This window comes from Copadichromis virginalis, linkage group LG2 (assembly GCF_057382275.1).
Source record: "Copadichromis virginalis isolate Kocher_CV1m ecotype Utaka linkage group LG2, C_Virginalis_male_GT1.1, whole genome shotgun sequence".
Taxonomy (NCBI): domain Eukaryota; kingdom Metazoa; phylum Chordata; class Actinopteri; order Cichliformes; family Cichlidae; genus Copadichromis; species Copadichromis virginalis.
The window spans coordinates 30497273-30518166 of NC_140619.1; the positions used below are offsets into that span (position 1 = coordinate 30497273).

The 20894-nt window shown below is 39.6% G+C and overlaps 1 protein-coding gene across 2 annotated transcripts in view; it reads right to left on the bottom strand.

The window, feature by feature from the left end:
* The window catches only part of spock1 (SPARC (osteonectin), cwcv and kazal like domains proteoglycan 1), a 131726-nt gene extending 111058 nt beyond the window's left edge, over positions 1-20668 (bottom strand). Inside the window, exons 1-2 of one of the 2 annotated variants that reach the window (XM_085478710.1) lie at positions 20515-20668; positions 19882-20013 (exon numbers count right to left, since the gene is read on the bottom strand). In XM_085478710.1, the coding sequence (XP_085334836.1) occupies positions 19882-20013 (132 nt within the window). In that variant the 5' untranslated portion in view covers positions 20515-20668. Of the gene's footprint in view, positions 1-19881; positions 20017-20514 lie in introns of both variants that reach the window. The other variant, XM_085478703.1, reaches the window with a different exon arrangement.
* Positions 20669-20894: the final 226 nt, after the last annotated feature.

Consider the following 20894-nt stretch of genomic DNA (forward strand, 5'->3'; position numbering starts at 1 on the left):
TCCCCACCAGAGATGTGACGTTCCATGTCCCTATTGCCAGTCTTGGCAGCCGGGGGTCAGTCCGCCAGGGCCTCCGCTCCTGGCCGCCACCCGGCACACAATGCACCCGACCCCTATGGCGCCTCCTGCGGGTGGTGGGCCTGCGGGAGGATGGGCCCATGTCTCCTCTTCGGGCTGTGCCCGGCCGGGCCCCATGGACTAAGGCCCGGCCACCAGACGCTCGCCCTCGGGCACCCTCCACGGGCCTGGCTCCAGGGCGGGGCCCCGGTAACCCTATCCCGGGCAGGGTAAACTGTTCCCTCGGTGTCCTTTTCATAAGGGTCTTATGAATCGCTCTTTGTCTGGTCCCTCACCCAGGGCCAGTTTGCCATGGGAGACCCTACCAGGGGGCAAAAGCCCCCAGACAACATAGCCCCTGGGATCCCTGGGACACAGAAACCCCTCCACCACGATAAGGTAGCGATTCAAGGATTTATTCACATTTTACATAAAAATTATAATATAAAATACTAATGCAGATAATGTTCAAAAAGATTTTTACACATAAACATATTAACAGTGCATTAACTAATGCTTATTAACTAATGCTTAATACATATTGATTCAGGTTAACTGAGGCAGAATCTACATTTGAATTTGAGTCAACAATGAATCAGCCACTGACTGGTTATTTATTCATGTAAAAGGATTTACAGTAGAAATAATATTTACCAACAATACTGTGTCATTTATAGTAATACTGCATACATGTATTACAGTGTAATTATTTTCCAATTACAAAGAAACAGTTACAGTTTAGGCTGGAACAGATGACACATTCTTGGACTCGTTGTTAATATTATTATTATGACAATCAGTTATCACCTAGTCTAGTGGGAATCAGCAATAGAATCAGTTAATTGGTTGAATTAAATCAGGGTATCAGCTTTGATCAGTATTAAAACTCTTTAAAGTGTTTTCCCTAGAGATCCAACAGTTAACAGTAATACAGTTTCTGAAATCCAGAAAGTGAAACAACAGAGGTTGGATTGACAGAATTTCAACTAAAGCAGGCAGTGTCCTTCTTGCCCTTTGGCTACACATGGCACACACATACCACACACATACAAGTACACACAAATACAGGTAAAAACATTATGATAAATAGTGCTTTCACTGGAAGTGAGCCACAGAAATTCTCACCCACTCTCTCTTTCTGAGCAGCCAGTTAGAGAAAGTCAGAGTGGGTTGATACTGGCCATTTCCATTTAAATGTCAAAGCTCTCACCATGAAAAGTTGCTGTAATAAAAGCGAGAACACATAAAAGCAAGGGTCATAAACTTTTTCATCTGAGTGTATGTATCTGCATGTATACACAAGAGTAGATTAATACTAGTGCAAATCAAAGTATTGTACACTGTTGTTGAATACTTCAAAAACAATCTACTTAAGATCATTAAACAGAGCACTTAAACCACATGTCAGCCTGATTGGATCTTCTATTAGGTTCCAAATATCTCTGTGTGTGGTTGTTCGTCTGTATGTGCACTTAATTACTTATGTACAGTCCAACAATTTCTTTCCAACTACCTGCATTAACCAGTAACATTAAGTGACACTTGATTAACACGCCTTTCTATACTTGCCATTATGGCAAGGCTGGGATGGTCAATTTGGTAAAGTAAATCCGTTGGGCATCTTACTTTGCCTTTAGACAACAATTCTGATGGCAAAAGAGCCAAACGGGAGAGGCAAAAAAAACCAAACAAACAAAAAAAAACCACGCCTTTCAATAGGCAGCTGCAACAGGCTTTATTAGCTCTATGCAACGTTGCCTTGGCTCTAACATATCAATTAAAAGAATACATTAATAGGCGAACAAGATCCCATGCAAGAAGCTGCTATACACAACAACATCAAGCTAACAACTTAAACAATTCCTAGTATACCAACTGATACAGTGCCAGTTACAGTTACGTTGTTCTATACTATTGCTCCTAGAATGCTCTGGTAGTATCTAGTATGAGCAGCATTTTAAATATTACGCCGAATCATTTAGTGATATCAGATCTCAGCGTGAAAAGGGACAAACTCTGATGCTTTTTTTTTTTTTTTTTTTTTAGCAATGCCAGCAATAAGGGGTGGCTGTAGCTCAGGTGGTAAAGCAGGTCATCTGCTAGAAGTTTGGCGGTTCGATCCCTTGTTACTCCACTCTGCATGCCAAATGTCCTTAGGAAAGCTACTAACCCCAAGTTTCTCTCTGAATGTTAAATAGAAAGCACTTGTGCATAGAAATAGTGTTGTATAAAGTAGTTTGAGGGCACTGGGAAAGTAGAAAAGTGCTATATAAGATCCATCTCTAATCGTCTAACACAGCGGTCCCCAACCCCCGGGCCTCGGACCGGTATCGGTCCGTGAGTCGTTTGGTACCGGGCCGCGAGAGTTGAGGCTCAGGTGTGAAATGTATGGTTTTCAGGGTTTTTATCGGTTTTCAGCGTTATTTTGTTATCGTTTTTATCGTTAACTCGGTTTTCCTGGGTCTTTTCACGTGTGTTATGAATAAATCTTCTTTTTTTCGGTACCGGTACTAGTTTTATTTTGTTGTATTTATCCGCGACACCTTAAAGGCCGGTCCGTGAAAATGTTGTCGGGCATAAACCGGTCCGTGCCGCAAAAAAGGTTGGGGACCGCTGGTCTAACATACATGCTGGTTGCAACATATCTGTGATAAGCCAACATAAGCTGATAATATTGGACCACCAATATGTCAGTGAGGCTCTAATGCTGTGCAAATAAAAGGTTTTGGCAAAGCAAATCTCTTAATTGCAGCAATTAAAAAAGTCCCATCCAAAGCGAAGCCATGCCTGCCAAAACTGGCTGGAAAGGAACTTTTTTTTTTTCTGTCAGTTTGAAAAAAAGGAAGCTCCTCGTATTGATCAGCAGCATCTGAGCACACCGTACTATCCAACTGAAAATCCACGAGGAAGTCACTGGAAATAAGCCAAAGGCTTGTGCTTTCACAGGAGTGCGCTCACATACATGTACACACTCACACACATGCTTAGTTCTGTTCCCATTTTTTCATGACTTTAGAGAACTTTATTGACTTACAATCATGTTCTTAAGACTTACCTTAGTCGTAACTACTACCTGCCAAAACCTAAACCCTGTTTTCATCTTAAAAATTAATGTCTCACATAATGGGGACTCCCTTTGTAAACAAACACACACAAGACAGGCAGAAGAAAAGAGGGAGGTTTAAAGAAATGCACCTTATTCCGTGTGGGCTGCTGCGTGTGTGGCTCATTAAATTGTGACTGAAGTCGCAGCTCAGCCGCCTGACTCAGCTGAGTTTAATTAAAGCTGTCAAACAATTCTTGTGTCAGCCTCCAACACGCATATACATAAACGTATTCATTTTTACTCCCACATCCATCTCACTCTGTCTCTCTCTCATCAAAAGTGTGACATACGCATAATCAATCTCCCTTTATTTAGCCAATGCATATGACCATTTTGCTTCACTATTCTTCCTATGTCTTTCCCCAGCTAACTGCTCGATCATTGGGACTGCCGTTGTTAGCACATGCAACATGACAGAGTCAGTCTATCATACAGAATTAGGGGTGTCACAAAGGTGACAAAGTGAAGGAAATGATAAAGGTAAGTCCATCACACAACTGTTTATTAAGTGGGAACATCCAGATCCCGGGAAAAAAAATCCAAAAGCATGGTTAAAGATGGGCAAAATGCTACTCATCCAATGCCGTTATACAGAAATGAGAACATAAATGTATACAATCTGAGCTGATCAAAATAAAAACTGCACTAATGCACTATCTATTTTGGTCAGATTAACTGTAGTGTTCCATTTGTTCTTGTAAAGCAATTTTACACTTCGTTTTGAATGGTGCTTAATGTGTAATCAGTGATACAAATCCCTGTATGAGCACATGCTATCCTCTAGTGTGTAATGTAATTTATATGGATTATAACTATGAATAAAACAAACCTTATCAGATTCCACATCACAAAACATGTGCATAAATTTGCTTTGCAGATTTTGCAATAAACACATCAAAAGCCAAAAGAAGGTGAAAATATAGACTTAGTATTAACTGTTTGATGCATAAGTAGCTTTACTGATAGTGTCTAATGTAATAATGGTTTAGATTAAAAAATAGCACAAACTCTACAACTAACAATGAAAGGACTCCACTGTTTAAAATAATAAAAACTGAACTTCACCAAATGACTTTTAAATGAGCGGTTTCTCCTTCAAACACATGTCAATATCTTCAACATTAAAAGTTTAAATAACATACAGCATAAAAACACCATCTGGCTTAAATCTGGTTACTCATGTCTCTCTGGGTTTGAAAGTCAGCCTGAAACAGGACATCCGCCCAGCTGTTACTCTGACAACACTGTGACATCTGATTGGAGAGTGGTTGTGTAACGCCTCAGAAAATGGGTCTAAAGTTGGCAGTGACATACTAGAAGTATCTCCAATGTCTGGAATAACTTTAAGAGTTGTTACAGATCTTGATTATTGTGCTCAATATGGTTTTTATCCATTTCAACTGCCATTTCTGACCCTCAACACAGAGCAGAAAATACTCACCACCACAGATTCCCACCAACACACAGGGCTTACAATAAACTGCATTCTTCTCTATTAGGACTTCGCAGCAGGAGTATGGTGCAGACTGTGTTGCTGAAATGTAATACCTGAATTCCAGTTGAATGAATCCTGTACAGGAGCAGTTTTCCTACTATATGCCTTTATAGTATGAAATGGCAATGGCCATGTCCGTCTCTAGATTGGTTTGCCCTATGCTTTGGTCAAGACAGGCAATATCTCAACAAGCTGTGGGAAATTGTTTCGGACTCCTGCGGTCCCCAGAGGACAAATCCCGCTGACTTTTCTCCATATGCCACCAGGAGGTCCACTCTTGTGGTTTTGTGTGAAATATCTCTACAACTGTTGGATAAAACAGCATGACCACAGCTTCAAAATGGGATGTTTTTTGTCTGTTGTAATAACTTTGGTGACTCCGGAAAGCAAAATTGCAGTCTTTCTAAACCTTGATCTTATTTTCAGAGCCTTCTGGGTTTCACTAAATACAAAAATGTTTGGAAACATAACAAAGTCTTATTGAAGAAAAAGCCTGAACTATTATGTGCTTTTGTACTCAATTTAAGTGCTCAAAGCTCTTTTTCACCATAAGCCTCATTAACAAATACATACAGGGTGCCTTTTTCTACACCTAAATGCTTATAGCTTAACAATCAGATGATCAAGGGGACCTGGCATTTCAATTTCTTGCCCAAGGAAGTTTCACAAAAGCAAGGGTTTGAACCACTAACTTTCCAACTCTACGTCCTGAACCACAGCCATCACTAATCTTGAGGGAAAGTGTGCTGTTGATGGTATTGTGCTATTTGAGTGACAGTTAAGGAAACATATTCATGGAAGAGTGTAATTAAAGTACAAATACAGAAAACAAAATAGAAAGTTTAACTTACTGAGGTAAAGGTTAATAAACTCATAAAGGTACATGGTTTCTGGTTCCAAATTGTGACCACAAACTATGCAATAGTTTGTAAATGTTTAATAGACTACCTTTAGAGATAGGGACATGCTGAAAATGTGCCTAATTTTCCTGTATTGGATTAAAACACTCTACTCTGTATGCTGGTCCTTGCATATCAGTGCATGCAGTGTCAGTTTTATGAAAGATGACCACTACGAGTCAAAAGGGTCAAACTCAGCTGCATCACTGTATGCATAACATTGTAAGAATAAAACAAACTGTAACATCAAAACATTCTCAGACACTTAGCAATCTGCTATAATAACCCTCTCAAAATTCAGAGAATTGTCGCTATTGCTTTGATTTACCAGAGTTTGCATATCATAAATGAAAGTGTTGCAGGGACTTATTTTATTTTTTTAAACTTCATCAGTATATGAATATAAAATAGAATCCAACATTGTCACATAATTAAGCACGTCTAGCCTAAGCTTAGGCTAGATAACAAGGATAGTAGTAAAACCACATGTTCAACAAGGAAACACGTTTGAGGAAAAAATACATGTAAAAACGTGCACAAAATGCAACCTATTTACAGTAAACCAAATCTAAAAATTGGGATAACATAATAGTTTTACTGCAAATTTATTATGATTTCTGTTACGGCCCATTTTGGGGGAATTCTTTATTTCTCAACTTTTTCTACTTGATAAGTTTATAAGCAGTCTTGGTTTTAAACCACACATCGAGCAATTTTTGGCTAACCAAGACAAAGGATTACCATTGTGTAAGAAATGTGATATCTTAAATCATGGCTCCAAATGAGCAGTCATAAATCAAAAGTAAAAACTTATCTGTTTTCTTGTGACCAGACACGCCCTGAGACCACAATTCTGATACAAATACAAGCCAATCAATAGAAAAGCAGCATGAAATGATGCAAGTCTATCTAAGCTGTCAAATGGACAATCTGGATAGGTCACCAGTCTATCTCAAGTCTCTATTTAGTATATTGTCTGTTAATTTAATAAACATTTGCTTTCTGGAGGAAAACCAAATTGATACTGTTTTCTAAACCTTGAGTGGAAATGATGAGTTTTTAAAACATGCTGTAGAAAGTGATACAGTAAGGGATATGGAAAATCAATTACAGCTACACAAAATAAAATCTGTCAGATCTCGGTGCGTCTTCCTCTCTCTGCCTCTCTTGGTATCTCCCCTTTACTCCCTCCCCCTCGAGCATCACATGAGCCGCAATAGCAGAAACCTGATGAATTATTGAAGGAGACAAGACATCTTTCAAACTCACACACGCGCTCTAACACACAAACAGTAACTGTATCCCTTTCCTCAGGGGAAAAACGAGATAATGACCAATTCAATCTGACATGGTTTTAGAGACTGTAAACATCAGAGTGAGAGAAGAAGAGAAAGAGTGAAAGAGGTGGGGAAGAGATGCTGACACTGATCTAAAACTAAACTGCGAAGGTGTGAGGAAAAAAAAACGGAAACAGACTTCTCACAATTTATTCCACATTTTGATTCTCAGGTTTGGAAAGGCTTACCGTATTTTTGTTTTTCAAATGTGGTAAGCCAACTTGCATATAAAATCTAATGAATTACAATAAGTGATTATACTGCTACCAAAACACAATATGTAGCCAAACAATTCATTCCAGAGGCTGATGTGTAATTTGAGTGCTGTTTGTATGATAATCTGCATCAGTTATCACGATGAGAAAAGCGATGCGTTCATCATCTTAGTAACAACCCCTGTGATTACGGGGAACAAGCAAAGGAAGACACTTATAATCAGTCATGGCAAGAAGCTGGCTTATAAATCACAAGATATACCTCACTACATGACGGTGGAGAGAAGAAAATGTTGGTCCATTGTGTGGCAGCAAAAAATTGCACAATACAAAAAGTGATTATTATAACGGAGAAACAGTTGAACAGTGAGTATTATCTTTCTCTGCCTCATGCTCACATTTCTTCTAATTAACCCTTACTTCTTCAGATGTCCAGCAGCTTTTTTTCAGTCACATAGATTTCATGCTGCATAATTATTATAATATTATGTTTTCTTTTGACGCCTTCTACAGAACTGCTCAAAGTTTTTCTGTCTGTCAAGAGCCAGGCAGACAAATCTTGACAACTTGACTGCCAGAAAAAGTTCTGAAGTTTTCAATATTCCAGAGGAATGAACTATGTGTTACCTGAATGTTCTACACTGTCAACTTTTGGTTTAAGAATGAAAAAGCTCAACAGCTACTGAGTGAGGGTATTAACTATGGTGGGCAGATTTGAACTACCCCTGAGGATGAACATTATACCTGCTCAGCTCAGTCACTGTCAACATGTTGAGATGCTAAGTATTTAATAGAACAATACAGTCTAGCACCACCCCTCGCACAGCTATACATTCTTACAATACTATTGCATTAGACTCAAAGTAAGAGACACCAAATTAATAGGTGAAAAGGTGTGTTATTCCAAGGCTATTAAATAACCAATTAAATAACCAAAATTCAATTCAATTTTATTTATATAGCACCAAATCACAACAACAGTCACCTCAATGTGCTTTAAATTGTATGGTAAGGACCCTACAGTAATACAGAGATATATAAAGCAGATTAACAGGGATAGCTCAGTAGGTAGAGTGGTGGCCCCATGATCGGAAGGTCGGGGGTTCGACTCCACTGAACGGCTACCCTGAGGTACCCCTGAGCAAGGTGCCGTCCCTACACACTGCTCCCCGGGCGCTGCACTGGTGGCTGCCCACTGCTTCACTAGGTGAACGGGTTAAATGCAGAGGAACTTTTTCCCTATGGGGACTAACAGGCACACTTTACACTTTACTTTACACTTTACTTTTACTTTACACTTTACACACTGCCGTATGGAGAGATGCAGAGAGAGAAAAAAAACCCCAGAGGAAAAGACATCTGATCACACTCTAAAAACAGGTGCACAGTGAGGATGACAGCTTCATCAATGGCAGTGGCAACAGATTCAGCAAGAACAACTGTGACATTTATACTTTACTCGACCATTAATATATAAAAACAAACAAACAAACAACAATGGCATAAATCAATGAAAATGAAATATGGTAAAAGAAAATGAAGGGAGGGGAGGGAACAGCTCAAAGGTGTATGCATACGTCCTGCATGCATTGTAATCACATGTTAACACTAGAGATTTAGAACGTAGATTGAATCTGTTGTAGTGCTCAAATGATTAGTTGAATTATTAATTAGATGGAATCCTGCTCAATACCCATAGCCCAAAGCATTATTGAATTGGTAAGACTGTGAATCAAATAGCCAATCAAAACTATATGTGAAGAAGCGGCAAATGAAAGCAGAGAAAGCTCCACTGCTGATACAAGAATCTCTTTTAATAGGCAATAATGCTTGTGTGGTTGCTAAAATTACTATTGTGACCCATTTTTAATGATAATGATCCCGAATTTTATTTTTCAGATGTAACACTCAAAATAATGTTCAGAAAAAAAAAGGACTGAAGAGGGAATCCACCCAAATTCCATCACGTTGTTGCATTAAGGGAGGGTTTGATGGCATTCAATTAGTTTGTTTATGCAGCGATATAATTACTGCTAATGCTTTTACCTAACATTCAGAGAATGGTAAATTCACATTTCAGTCTCTAGCCTGTGAGATTTTTTTTAAATGATTATATTGCTAGCTAATGCTTGTGAAGGAAATTTCATTACATTTTTGGCACTTAGTGGAAAAGTTCTACAATCTCTTTGCATATATAACTAGACACATTTAACGGTTGTGGCAATGTAATAACTCATTATTACCTCATCTATTACAATGGTACCAAGGACAAGGGTTCTAAATGCAAGTTTTCTAATATATTGCTTAAAGGAATAGATCTAAATGTAGATCTGGTGGCATTACAGTTTTTTGTTGTGTTTTTTCCATGGTCTAGCAGTAGTCTGTCTAGGTAAATCTTTAGAGAGACGCAGACTAACCAGACAGCATCTCTTCAAAAGAATCAACAGCTTAGCAGGAGACCTTCATATCTGCACCAAATAGACCAACAGAAAGACAATCCCCACAGAGAAAGAATGGAGCTTGGAGGGGCTGCCGTAACAAAGCTGACTGAAACACACGCACACGCACACGTGCACACACACACACACACACACACACACACACACACACACACACACACACACACATAGATGATCGATTCCACATTTCTCCTATCCTTCCATGTTTGTCCATCTGTTCTGCCGGTGCTCATAGGCTTCACATTAAAGCTCCTCCTCTTCCTCTCTTCTCCTAGCATCTCTCTCTCTTTTTTCTATTTCCCCTCTCTGGTCTGTAGCCAAAATTACAGCCAGTCCTTTATCTCCCCTGCTTTGTCTATCTCTCTGTTGTACACTCCAGTATTGAGTGTACACACATGTGTGCACACACCCACACTTCACAATCAGTGTGTCCTGGTCATAAGGGACAGTGACCTTTGTCTTTCCTGTGACCGAACTGCCCTCAGCTGACTATGTATGCATGGTGTGTGTGTGTGTGTGTTTGTGTGTTCCTGTATTTTTCACTCTTATTGATTAGTGTGTGATTTGTGTGTCAGTACACACAGGCAGAAACATCAGCAAGACAGACACATGGAAACTTTAGTTTGAAGAGGTACTAGAACACATAAAGAAATGCACACAACCACAGTCCTTTAGAACAGAGATTAGAATCAGAATGCTCTCATTTGACATCAATGGCTCAAAGTGAAAAATATTCACACAGAAGTAGAGCATGGAAAAAAAATCATGGGTTGAAAGGAGCAGAAAGCATGAGAGACAGCGGGGGTTTATTTTGAAGGGCACTGTTTCATCGGGAATTAGTGGAATGTAAAAAAGAAAATGGGATGAGCCAGGAGAGAGAGAGAGAAGAGAGGATAATGAAATGCATGAAGAGAAGGTATAGAAGCAGCTGAGTAGGAGAAAAAGAAATGGAGGGCAGAGCAGAGGGGGAGATAAGAAAGAATGACAGGTGTTCAGGCAAGTCTTTGCTTAATTGACAGAAATACTGTATGTCTGCTGGGGAGAATACACTCAGGATTTATGTATGTGTGTGTGTGTGTGTGTGTGTGTGTGTGTGTGTGTGTGTGTGTGTGTGTGTGTGTGTGTGTGATTGTGTGTGTGTGTCAGAGAGAGAGAGAGGGGGGGAAGGTGAAGGTGACTCCAGGGGTTCGTCTTTTCTAAGCTACCTCTCTAAACCTCCCTACCCCTCCCCCTTGGCTGTGCAACCGACCAATCAGAGCACATGCATATACAGGCCTGCACAAACCCAGACACACCGACCAATACCATTTAATTTGGATTCAGAGGGGAGCATCCAGGTATAAATGTGTTGACTGTGAAGCAGTGTGTGGAACAAAAAAAAAATGCATGCTCAGCAAAATCCTTTCCTCCATAAATGCCAAAGGACAAAACATGTAAAACAAGCTACCAAACAAACCATTTGTGAATTTAATAAATGATAATAACTCTTCAGGTGCTTCTGTTGCAGACAAAACTACGCCACAGGCGGGATCTTTGACTGACAGTCCCGAAAATGCTGGCATCTTGGAAAACAGAATACGGATGGCATTTAATTCTCATTGTGAGAATGAGCTGAGACAGGTGGCTCTCATGTTTAAATTACAGGGCACCTACACAAGCACATACACAGGTGTTCATCATGTCTCTCCATACACCGACTAATGAATAGACAGTCTGAAGACGGAATGCATTTACACAAATACATGAGGTAATACACAGCAGACATCCAATGTCCCTCATAAATTCGACTTATTGGATTTCTGTAAACCTGACAGCACACCCTGCAGGGTGGTAGACAGGATCTCACTCTGAAAGGAATGAAAATAGTGGAAGTGGACAGCTAGTAAAAAAGCCTCCTTTAGAAAAGAAACAAACAACAGGCTCAGAAAATTGAAAACTTTTTTCTTTTTACCTCTTTAGTATAAAAGATTCCAGAATAGAAATGACAGGTTTTATTCTGTCAGGAAAAAAAGCCAGAAGAAATGGTGAGAGAAGATGACACGGTTGAGATGTAACTCCAAGTATATTTATGCATGAACCAAATTTTCAGATCAGTATGCATTCCCCAGGTTTGTCACACAAGTCTAAAAGTTAAGAAGTCTATGTCAACATACTTCCTGTACAAGATGGCATTTTTAAATCTATAACCAGAACTTTTTGTCAGTCAAAAAGTTGTTGTACATTACCTATAGCATGCTAGCAGGGGTTGTATTGAAAGCTAAGGGGCTTTTTTACTTTCCACTATAAGTGTCTATAGTGACTTGTGGCCATGAATGCAGGCAACTATAGGCACTCTGAACATGTGTTCTTTCAGATGTTATTTTCTAGTCTGCTTGGAGGACACAGTTGCAGTTGGTGTCTTTGTTTCCTAGTGACAGTGCAGAAAAGTCTGTGGTGTGCTGTCAGAGATGACTAATGCCACAGGTATGCTTGCCATGATAGTCTTTGCTCACGTAAACTGTGACGTCAACACAGCCATCTAACCATTTTTTTGTTGCACTCAACTTAATGCTTTCTGCTAATAAGCCATAAGGTCTTGCAAGTCACCCATCAGCAGAAGATGACATATGAGTAAACTAAGCAGCTGTTGAGTTTTTGCTGCAGAATGCCTTATTTTTTCCAGTTCTTTCAACAATCTCTCATTCTGCCATCTGGGGATCTCTACGCTCATGCACTGATGTTTCATTTCAGATCAACTAAGCTCATGCTCACAATATAAAAAGGCTCTTCAGCTGTAATGCTTAGAGTACATTTATTTCAATATAAACTAACCAATAACCAATAAAATCCACCTGTGATAGACTGTCTTAATCCAGAATAGCAGAACTGACCCAAACCAGCCAGCCCAACAATGTACACACTGTTTGTTGATAGCTTTCAATATTCTATAAAATTTGATTATAAAAGGATCTTTTCAGTTGCATTGTATATCTCCAATTGCACTATTTTATGAAATGTTATAAATAGATTATCCTACATTATTACCTCTATTCCCTGCAGAGGGCATCTAAGATTGTGGTCAACAAGGTGAACGCTGCTATAATTAGCCAAATGATTTAGAAAAAAATGAAGGACCATAATTATCTGCTAAAAATGTGTCTATTGACAACACTTGAGATAAGCGTCTGAGGAGAGATAGAGTGGATGAATATGTGCCACCAGTGTGATGGAAGTATGAATATTGGTGCCTCCGCTCCAGGAAATCAGCGGGGTTGCTCTTTGATGCTCTGTGGCATCATCTCTGTCACTAGGTTTGGATTGGTTAGTAAGGTTTGCAGTTTTTGCTGCTACTAATTCTACCACTGCTCCAGCTGGACCTCTCATATTCACTTTTGTCCTGACCAGAATACTTTGATGTAGCCAACAACAGAAGGCAGCTGCAGGCTTACAACAAAGTTGACCCTGTCTGAAACAGAAACACAGTTGAACCCTGTGCTGCATACAAATGTGTGTATATTCTCTGCAGCTATAGTTTATTTGCATAAGAGCTTATGAAAATTAAAATGGTGATTGCAACCTCAGGACAACTCAAAAAGGCTACTGTTGGCATAAACAACAACAACAAGTCATTTGGCAAAAGTGCAACAAAGGAGGTTTAGCAAATTTAAGGATTAATAAACAATTTAATTGGTCGAGAACATTTAGGTGTCCTCTAGCAAGCTGAACCACATCTTCAACAAATTAAAGCAATTTTTCACAAGACAGCTAATCACAATATTGTGAGTATTTGAACTAGCTCTGGCAGCAAGTCTTTCTACAGACTTCATTCTGAATATTGCATGCCATTTATTCCACAAACATGTTCTGTTGTCTGCATAAACAGCATAAATTAACGTTTGCATCATGAATGCAACTAAGGAACAAAGACACTGGAGCTACTATTGATTGAGAAAAATGCTATTAAAATGTCAAACTGTGCTGGTAAGAAACACAATTATTTTTCTACCGCATGTCATTTAACAAAAGGAGGACTAGATTAATCTGCAGCACACTTATCTCCCTACACGTTAGACCTCAGTTAGTAATGTGACTAAGCAATTGAATAAATCAATGTGTTGGCCAAACCAATACCAAAAGTGCCCAACAGCAGCATAAACTGCAGCTTTTCTTTTTCTTTTCTACGAACATTATTGCTAAGGATTGTCTTATTGCATTGGCGTCACACTGGGTTAAATATGTACACTTGGGTTTTAAGGGGTATTTATTATTTTCTTCTTTTTTTTGGGTTGTATGGAAGCCCCAAACGCAATTTCATTGTTCTTGACAATGACAATAAATAAATAAATACTAAATACTAAATCAAATCCCGTGTTCCTTTTTTTTTTTTTTTAAGATAAGCCACCTGGACATTGACTATTTAACTATTGCACCAGCTCTGCCAAGAAATGGACACTCATGCATTATGCAGAAGGAGCAAGTGGCTCATCAACAGGGATGCAGAGTGAAACATGGCAGGCAGAGGAGAACAGAAGAGAGGAGGAGTCATGGGTAAGGCCAAGGGAAGAGAAAGGGGGAGATAGGAAGGGCTATGGTTGAGGAAGCACAGGGTCATTCGCTGCTCTGCAGACAGAGGGAGAAAATGACAGAAATGGAGAAGCTTGGAAGAAAAATGTTGACTTCATCACTCAATAAGAATTGATGAAAGAGCAAAGAACTGATAGAGAGACTGACGTACTGCTATAAAAAGAAATTGTTCACAAGATTAATAAGTGGTGATAAAATTAAATTGGAAAATATAAGGATCGGGATAATTTATAGCTGATACTCATTGTTATACACTAAACTTTTTCCAGCAAGGCTATTAAACCTTGAGATATATTTTCAGAGTGCAGCTAATACATCTGTTAGCTGATATCAGCCTATTAGAGATATATTGGTATTGGCAGCTATGCTGTCTGGTAGAGATGTTTTACAGAAAAGGTGCTTGGGTTAAATTATAAACGGTGTCACCATCACCATCATCATAGTTTTCCCTGCAGAGCGACTCCAATACTGTCATTAATGACTGCAGCAAATGTACCAGAGTGTATGTCAGACGAACAGTAGAAGAATATTGGTCATTATAGCAATATATTTTCAGTATGAGCATCAACTCCCCAAAATCCAGTACTGTTGGGTTCTACTGTTCACAATAAAGTAATTATTCTTTATATACTTCGCTTACCATCTGCTTTCACTGTGATATGATAATTTTCCAAGTGCCATCCTGTAGAGAATAATCATCTTTTGTTTTTAATAATTATGTTTTTAAATAATGTAAAATATTTGTTATATTACTCACTACAAGGACAGGCAGGGTTTTTTTTTCATGTTACAATCTGCACATCATCTTCCTTCCACACTATATCAGCTCTGAGGAATGTCAGATGATTAAGACAGCGCCAGATCATCAGCTTAACATTCAACATGTTGTTGACATACTGCGTCCACCCCACCCCAAATTAAAAAAACCATGAGGGGAAAATGGAGAAACCATGGAGTCATGGTTGAGAAGAAAAGGAGGGGGGGGGGGGGGGGGGGGGGGGGAGTGAACTGGAATCATATCAATCTGTGTTTTAATTACCTGGGTTGTAAACATGATTCATAGCAGCAGTCACACTGTGGGATTGCAGTGCTATGGCTGGGGTCCTTGTTCTTACTAAAGACTTAAATAAAATAATTACATACATGACACACAGTTTCATTTAAGACTATCATTTAAGACTGATGATTATGCCAAACATTTTTTCACAGTGTTAAGTCTCCTTAGATCACTTAATTGTTGTCTAGGACCAAGTAGTTATGGTAAAATTAATCACAATCACAATTACTCTGATGAAATTAAGATTGTGCAACGTGATTGTTCATTGATTTGGGAAAAATGTGAATTTTTCAAACTTTAAAAAAATGTCTTTGAATTGATTCAACAAGATGCTGGAAGCATTCATCAGAGATTCTGGTCCATATTGACTTTCTGGCATTACACAGTTGCTGCAGATTTGTCAGATGTCCGCCCATGATGTGAATCTCCCACTCCACCACATCCCAAAGTTCTAGTGACTGTCGGGGCCATTTTGGGTAAAGTTTGAGATGATTTGAGCTTTGAGCAGCCATCAGAAGATGGTGGTGCACTGTGGTCATGAAGGGGTGACCATGGTCAGCAACAATACTCAGTTAAACTACCAACCTTCTGATTAGTATTTGAACTGCTCTGCCTCCTGAGCCACCACAAGCTTAGAACACCTGGTATTCCCAGGCAGTCTCTCATTCAAGCACTAACTAGGACTGACCCTATTAAACTTCCGAGATCAGATGAGATCAGGCATACTCCAGGTTAGGACTGCTCGATTATGACAAAAATGATAATCACGATTATTTTCACTGAAATTGAGATCTCGATTATTTGACGATATTTATTTAACCCTTTAAGACCTACTATAGAACCAAGTCCACCAGAGCTTATATTATTTTTTTACATCTTGTAGTGCCATTTGTGGGAGCATTTCAAGTTGCTATACAACTGTTATAGCCCATATTTTAATAATATGTATGCATTAAGTCCATAGTAACTACATTAATTGCAAAAAAGTGCAATAAACTACAAAAAAATTGAAAATCGTTTTTGTTTTGTTTTTTACATATATTTCTACTTGGAGAAATTTAAGAGGTTTATCCCTCAAAACTTTAAATACAAAAAAGTTGCAAAAAATAGTTTACAACAACAGGAAATTTATTTTGAGTGTCTTCATAGTTTTATTTTGGAGATACACCAATTTTTATATACTGCAGGAAAAACGAAAAAACAATCCTATGATGCAAATTTGCAAAGAAAACAGCTGGTGCATCAAAATAAACTATTTCCAGCTGTGCAATTCGAGTTCTAAGCATCCCAGAAACTATTCAGAAAAGTCAAACATGACCAGTATAGGCTTTTAAGGCCTACAAGTAAAAAACTACATTTTCCGCGAAAATGACGTCACTTCCGGTTTCGGGCAGGAAATGGCAGACATGCGATAGTTCGCGCTGACGTCTGTTTCACTGTGGGAAGTGTTACGAACAGCTGATCGGATCGGCAAAGCGTGTTTCTGGAATATTATGTTTTTGTTCCTGCAAGCGCTTTTTATGCAATTTTTGCAAAGCTATATGTGGAAGAAAACCGTGACCGAGGACAAGCTGATGGCATCAGATGTAAGTACAACTCCTCCGGTTTCATATGCAAAATAAATTATTGCGCTAGCTTACACGGTTCAGGTTCTACAGGGATTTAAAAATAGTTACACAAAACGGAGCGTGCTGCTCTGACCGGCTTTAAAGGGTTAACAATAACAATGTATTGAATAATGACTTTAAAAAATAATATAAAATAGTGTGCAACACCACTGAAGTTTTTTTTACCTCTCTTTTCAACCAACAGCAGTCACTCTCCTCTCCAAATAACTTCTGCTTAGCTTTCCGAGCTTCCCTCGGGTCCTCTTAATCAGCGGTCTCCAACCTTTTTTGCGCAACGGACCGGTTTATGCCCGACAATATTTTCACGGACCGGCCTTTAAGGTGTCGCAGATAAATGAGGGAGGGGCTAATAATCGGCTCAGTCATTTTTAATGATCGTTGAAAGCCCAGATCGTAATCGTGATTAAAATTCGATTAATTGAGCAGCCCTACTCCAGGTGGTACGGCCGGAAGAATTGCAGCCTGGGTTTCCAGTTCTTAGCTGACTGCTGCTGTAGCTCAGTAATACTACAGACTACTCTGCATAGTCTTCTGCATATGCCTCGGTTGTAATGAGTGGTTATTTGAGGTACTCTTGCCTTCCCATGAGCCTAAAAGCATCTGGCCATGCTCTTCTGGCCTCTAACATCAACAAGGCATTTTTGCTCAGAGAACTACCTCTCACTCAATATTTTCTCTTTTTTGGACCTTTCTCTGTGAACCCTAATAATGTTTGCATGGGAAAATCCCAGCAGATTAGCAATTTTTGAAATACTCAGACCAACCCATCTGGCTTCAACAACCATGTCACATTCAAAGCCACTTAAATCACTTTTCTTCCCCATTTTGATGCTTGGTTTGAGCTTCAAAAAGTTATCTTAACAATGCTTACATCCCTAAATGAACTGAGTTTCTGCAATATAATTGGGTGATTAGATATTTGAAATATTAGCTAAACACGTGTACCTAATAAAGTTGCTGGTAACAGTATAAAATAACTAGAAAAATAAAAGCTAGATAAAACATTTGAGCCTGACTGGGAACGTTATGCTGTAAAGGCGCTGTAAAAGCCACTGCTGTAAAAAGAGGGATGTGCTCATTTATAACACAAGACAAAACTAGAGCATCATAGCAAAATGGATTGTGGCACAATGTCATCTATGTTATTTTGTTTTCATAGTTGCTAGGACCTATTGAAGCTCAAACATATAGCTGAAAATAAAATCTGATTTATTGCCCAACCCTAGTACTGTCCCTGAAGATCACAATTTCCGCAGTCATCAAATTTAGACAGTTGTTTTATAGTTTGAAACTGATTCATACAGAGCAGTCTTCTTACTGGCGGTGATATTAAAGAGTTTGGTGCCAGACACAGGAGGAGAGAAATCACTAGGAATAAACTGTGAAGGAAAGAAGACACAGTTGGACAAATCGCAACCAGCAGGTTTCCCAACATGATAGGTGTGACAGTACACTCACACACAGGGACACAAAGACACATGTAAACACTACAGCAGCTCCCTCATTTGGTTAGTTGCACTGCTTGAAATATTAAACGTACAGTAAATGTCGCAGCCTTTCCCCCCTATATATTTGCTCCTCATTTCCCCTCCTTTTCCTCCTTTTCGTCTCCTGTCCTCAGCTCTCCACTGACAGTTTCCTGTTAATGACTCTCATTTGCACAGGAGACCAGAGAGTGGAATAAAGTGGACACACACACACACACACTGCAGGTAGTAGAGCTCAAACTGAATGTATACTGCAATGACCACCTCTCACATCACGGTAACAGTACTATGTGGGGAAGGCCAGCTCTAATAAGGCCAAAGTTACCCCTCTGTCTGCTGAAATCTCTGGGGATTGCAGAAAAGCGCATCATGATGTTAAGAGTATGGCAACACTGCTGTTACTATTGGTCTGGTGATGTGTGTTAGTTCACATTAGGCCAAACCTAAAACATTGGTGGAAGAGTTTGCATCTCAAAATACTTAAAGAAGAGCACAGGCTTTTCCTAATTATTTGAAGAACACGTGTCATGCATCAAGACGTCTGGGTATCCAGATTTATTCTCACTTAAATTATTAAAGATTGCTTGAGAGGTATCTTAACCCATTTAGGGCTCCCCCAGCAGACAGCTGTGTTACACACATAGAGATGGAGGCCAAGCATTTTCCAATAATAGGACGCTTTAGAACTGTTTGATCATGCAGAGTTGATAGAAGATCAAGACAGAGTCCCAATACAGTAGGAACACGGCAGGTTATAGTTAAGGTGCATTGGATACACTTTAATATCTGTTTTAGCAGCTTTAAAGCTGGTAAATTCATGCTGTCAGAAAACACTGCAAACATTTATTTTCAGGTCTGTGTTGAAGATGTGAGACTGCACATTTTTATGGCTTTGTCTTCCATGAAATGAGAATACTATCCAGGATTTTCACCTTACCCTTCAGGAAACATGCCCCTTCGGTTCACCGTTTATGTGCACAGCTTAAGAACACACATACCTCTGCATATAATAGCTGCTACATAAAGTTTGCATTAAACATTAATATTGTTTTAGGTTAAACAGAAAAGGCTTATGGATAAAAAATAAATAAATAAACATTAACTGCAAAGGTGTTTTGTATGTTAAAATCACATAGCACACGCCCATGTCTTCTGATCCCAATGAAAAATGAGATTAATTATTGTTAATGAAAGCCCTATATAACAGAATGACACCCTATGAGTTTGTGACAGCATTACCAGAAGAAGAAAAAAGGCAGTTCAGTAGCAATATCGTTCAATCAATCAAAGCAAAAGCTGGCAAGAATTCTTCCCCGTCATGTACAGAAGTGCAATGTCTGTCGATAAGTCTGATTGGCTTTCAGCCGGGGTTTGAACCTGCTGAGTTTCTACAAGGTGGATTATGCCTGCTGGCAAGTGCTCAAGTACTCACAGGGTGTATCAAGGGTGCAGTGTGCTCTCTCTCTCTCACACACACACAAATCCAAACAGATAAACACAAACACATGAAAAGATTCGCATTGAAGCTAATTAAAACGCCGCTTTTGGCTAGATGTTGTGTTTCTCAGAGCAACTCACATCTCTGAATCTGTTCCAGGATCTGTCCTTATACTGAGCCACGGTTCCCAGCCATTTCTCATTATTGTTAGCGGAGACCACCGTTTCTCTGCTCAGCAAGAGAGCCACGACAGGTAGCAGAAAGAAGAACATCTTCTGAAAGGAAACACAGAAGAGAAGAGAGAGAGGAGAGAGGCGGGGGTAAGAAAAGAGTGAGAAAACACATGGGGAGCGGAGGATGCTGCAAAGTGTAGATGAAGTGAGATGGAGCACTTTAGAGAACACACAACTCTCACGCTGTGACGCATCATGGGTCAGAATGTCACAATGAAGCAACAAACGGACCCCCACTGAAAGACTGCACGGGGTGCAGAGTGATCATTTCATCAAACTGCTGAGGCTCCATCTAATCGGATTATAAACACTGGAGAGTTGTTACCGCGGCAGATTGGGCACAGCGTAACATTAGCTCGCGAGCTTCCCATCTGCTAATTAAAAAACAGAAAAGGGGGAAAAAAGCAATTATCGGCGTCAACACAATTGCTGCCCTCACGGACCTTTGTCTTGGCTTTCAGCTGCTTTCTCTCAATATCACTTCAAATTTAGATTTCTTTTCAAATTCACACCAGCGACGTGACGCAGTGAACTGCCCACCTGGAATAGTTCGTTGGTGTCCACTTCTGATTCCCGGGGTAAAATAAGTCCACAGCCCCGGGCACACTCCGGTAGAACCCGACTGCTTGTGGGATTGACGGCAAAAGCGAGCAGCGAGGACTAGAGGACCGGGCGCTTTCTCCTCCTCCTCTGTCAGGAGACACCGCCTCCTCTCTCTCTCTCTCTCCCTCTCCCTCTCTCCCACTAACCGTGTCATTGATTTTCATCAGGGGATTTTTTTCTGTGTTCACAGTAGAGCGCAGGCAGGATTTGCGAGGCACGTCAAAGCGCTGTTTGGGTGTACATTACAAACACAAATTTCTTGTCAGTCGCGCGCATTTGTTGTGGAATTCGAACTCGTGTCCCCGTAGTTAATACAA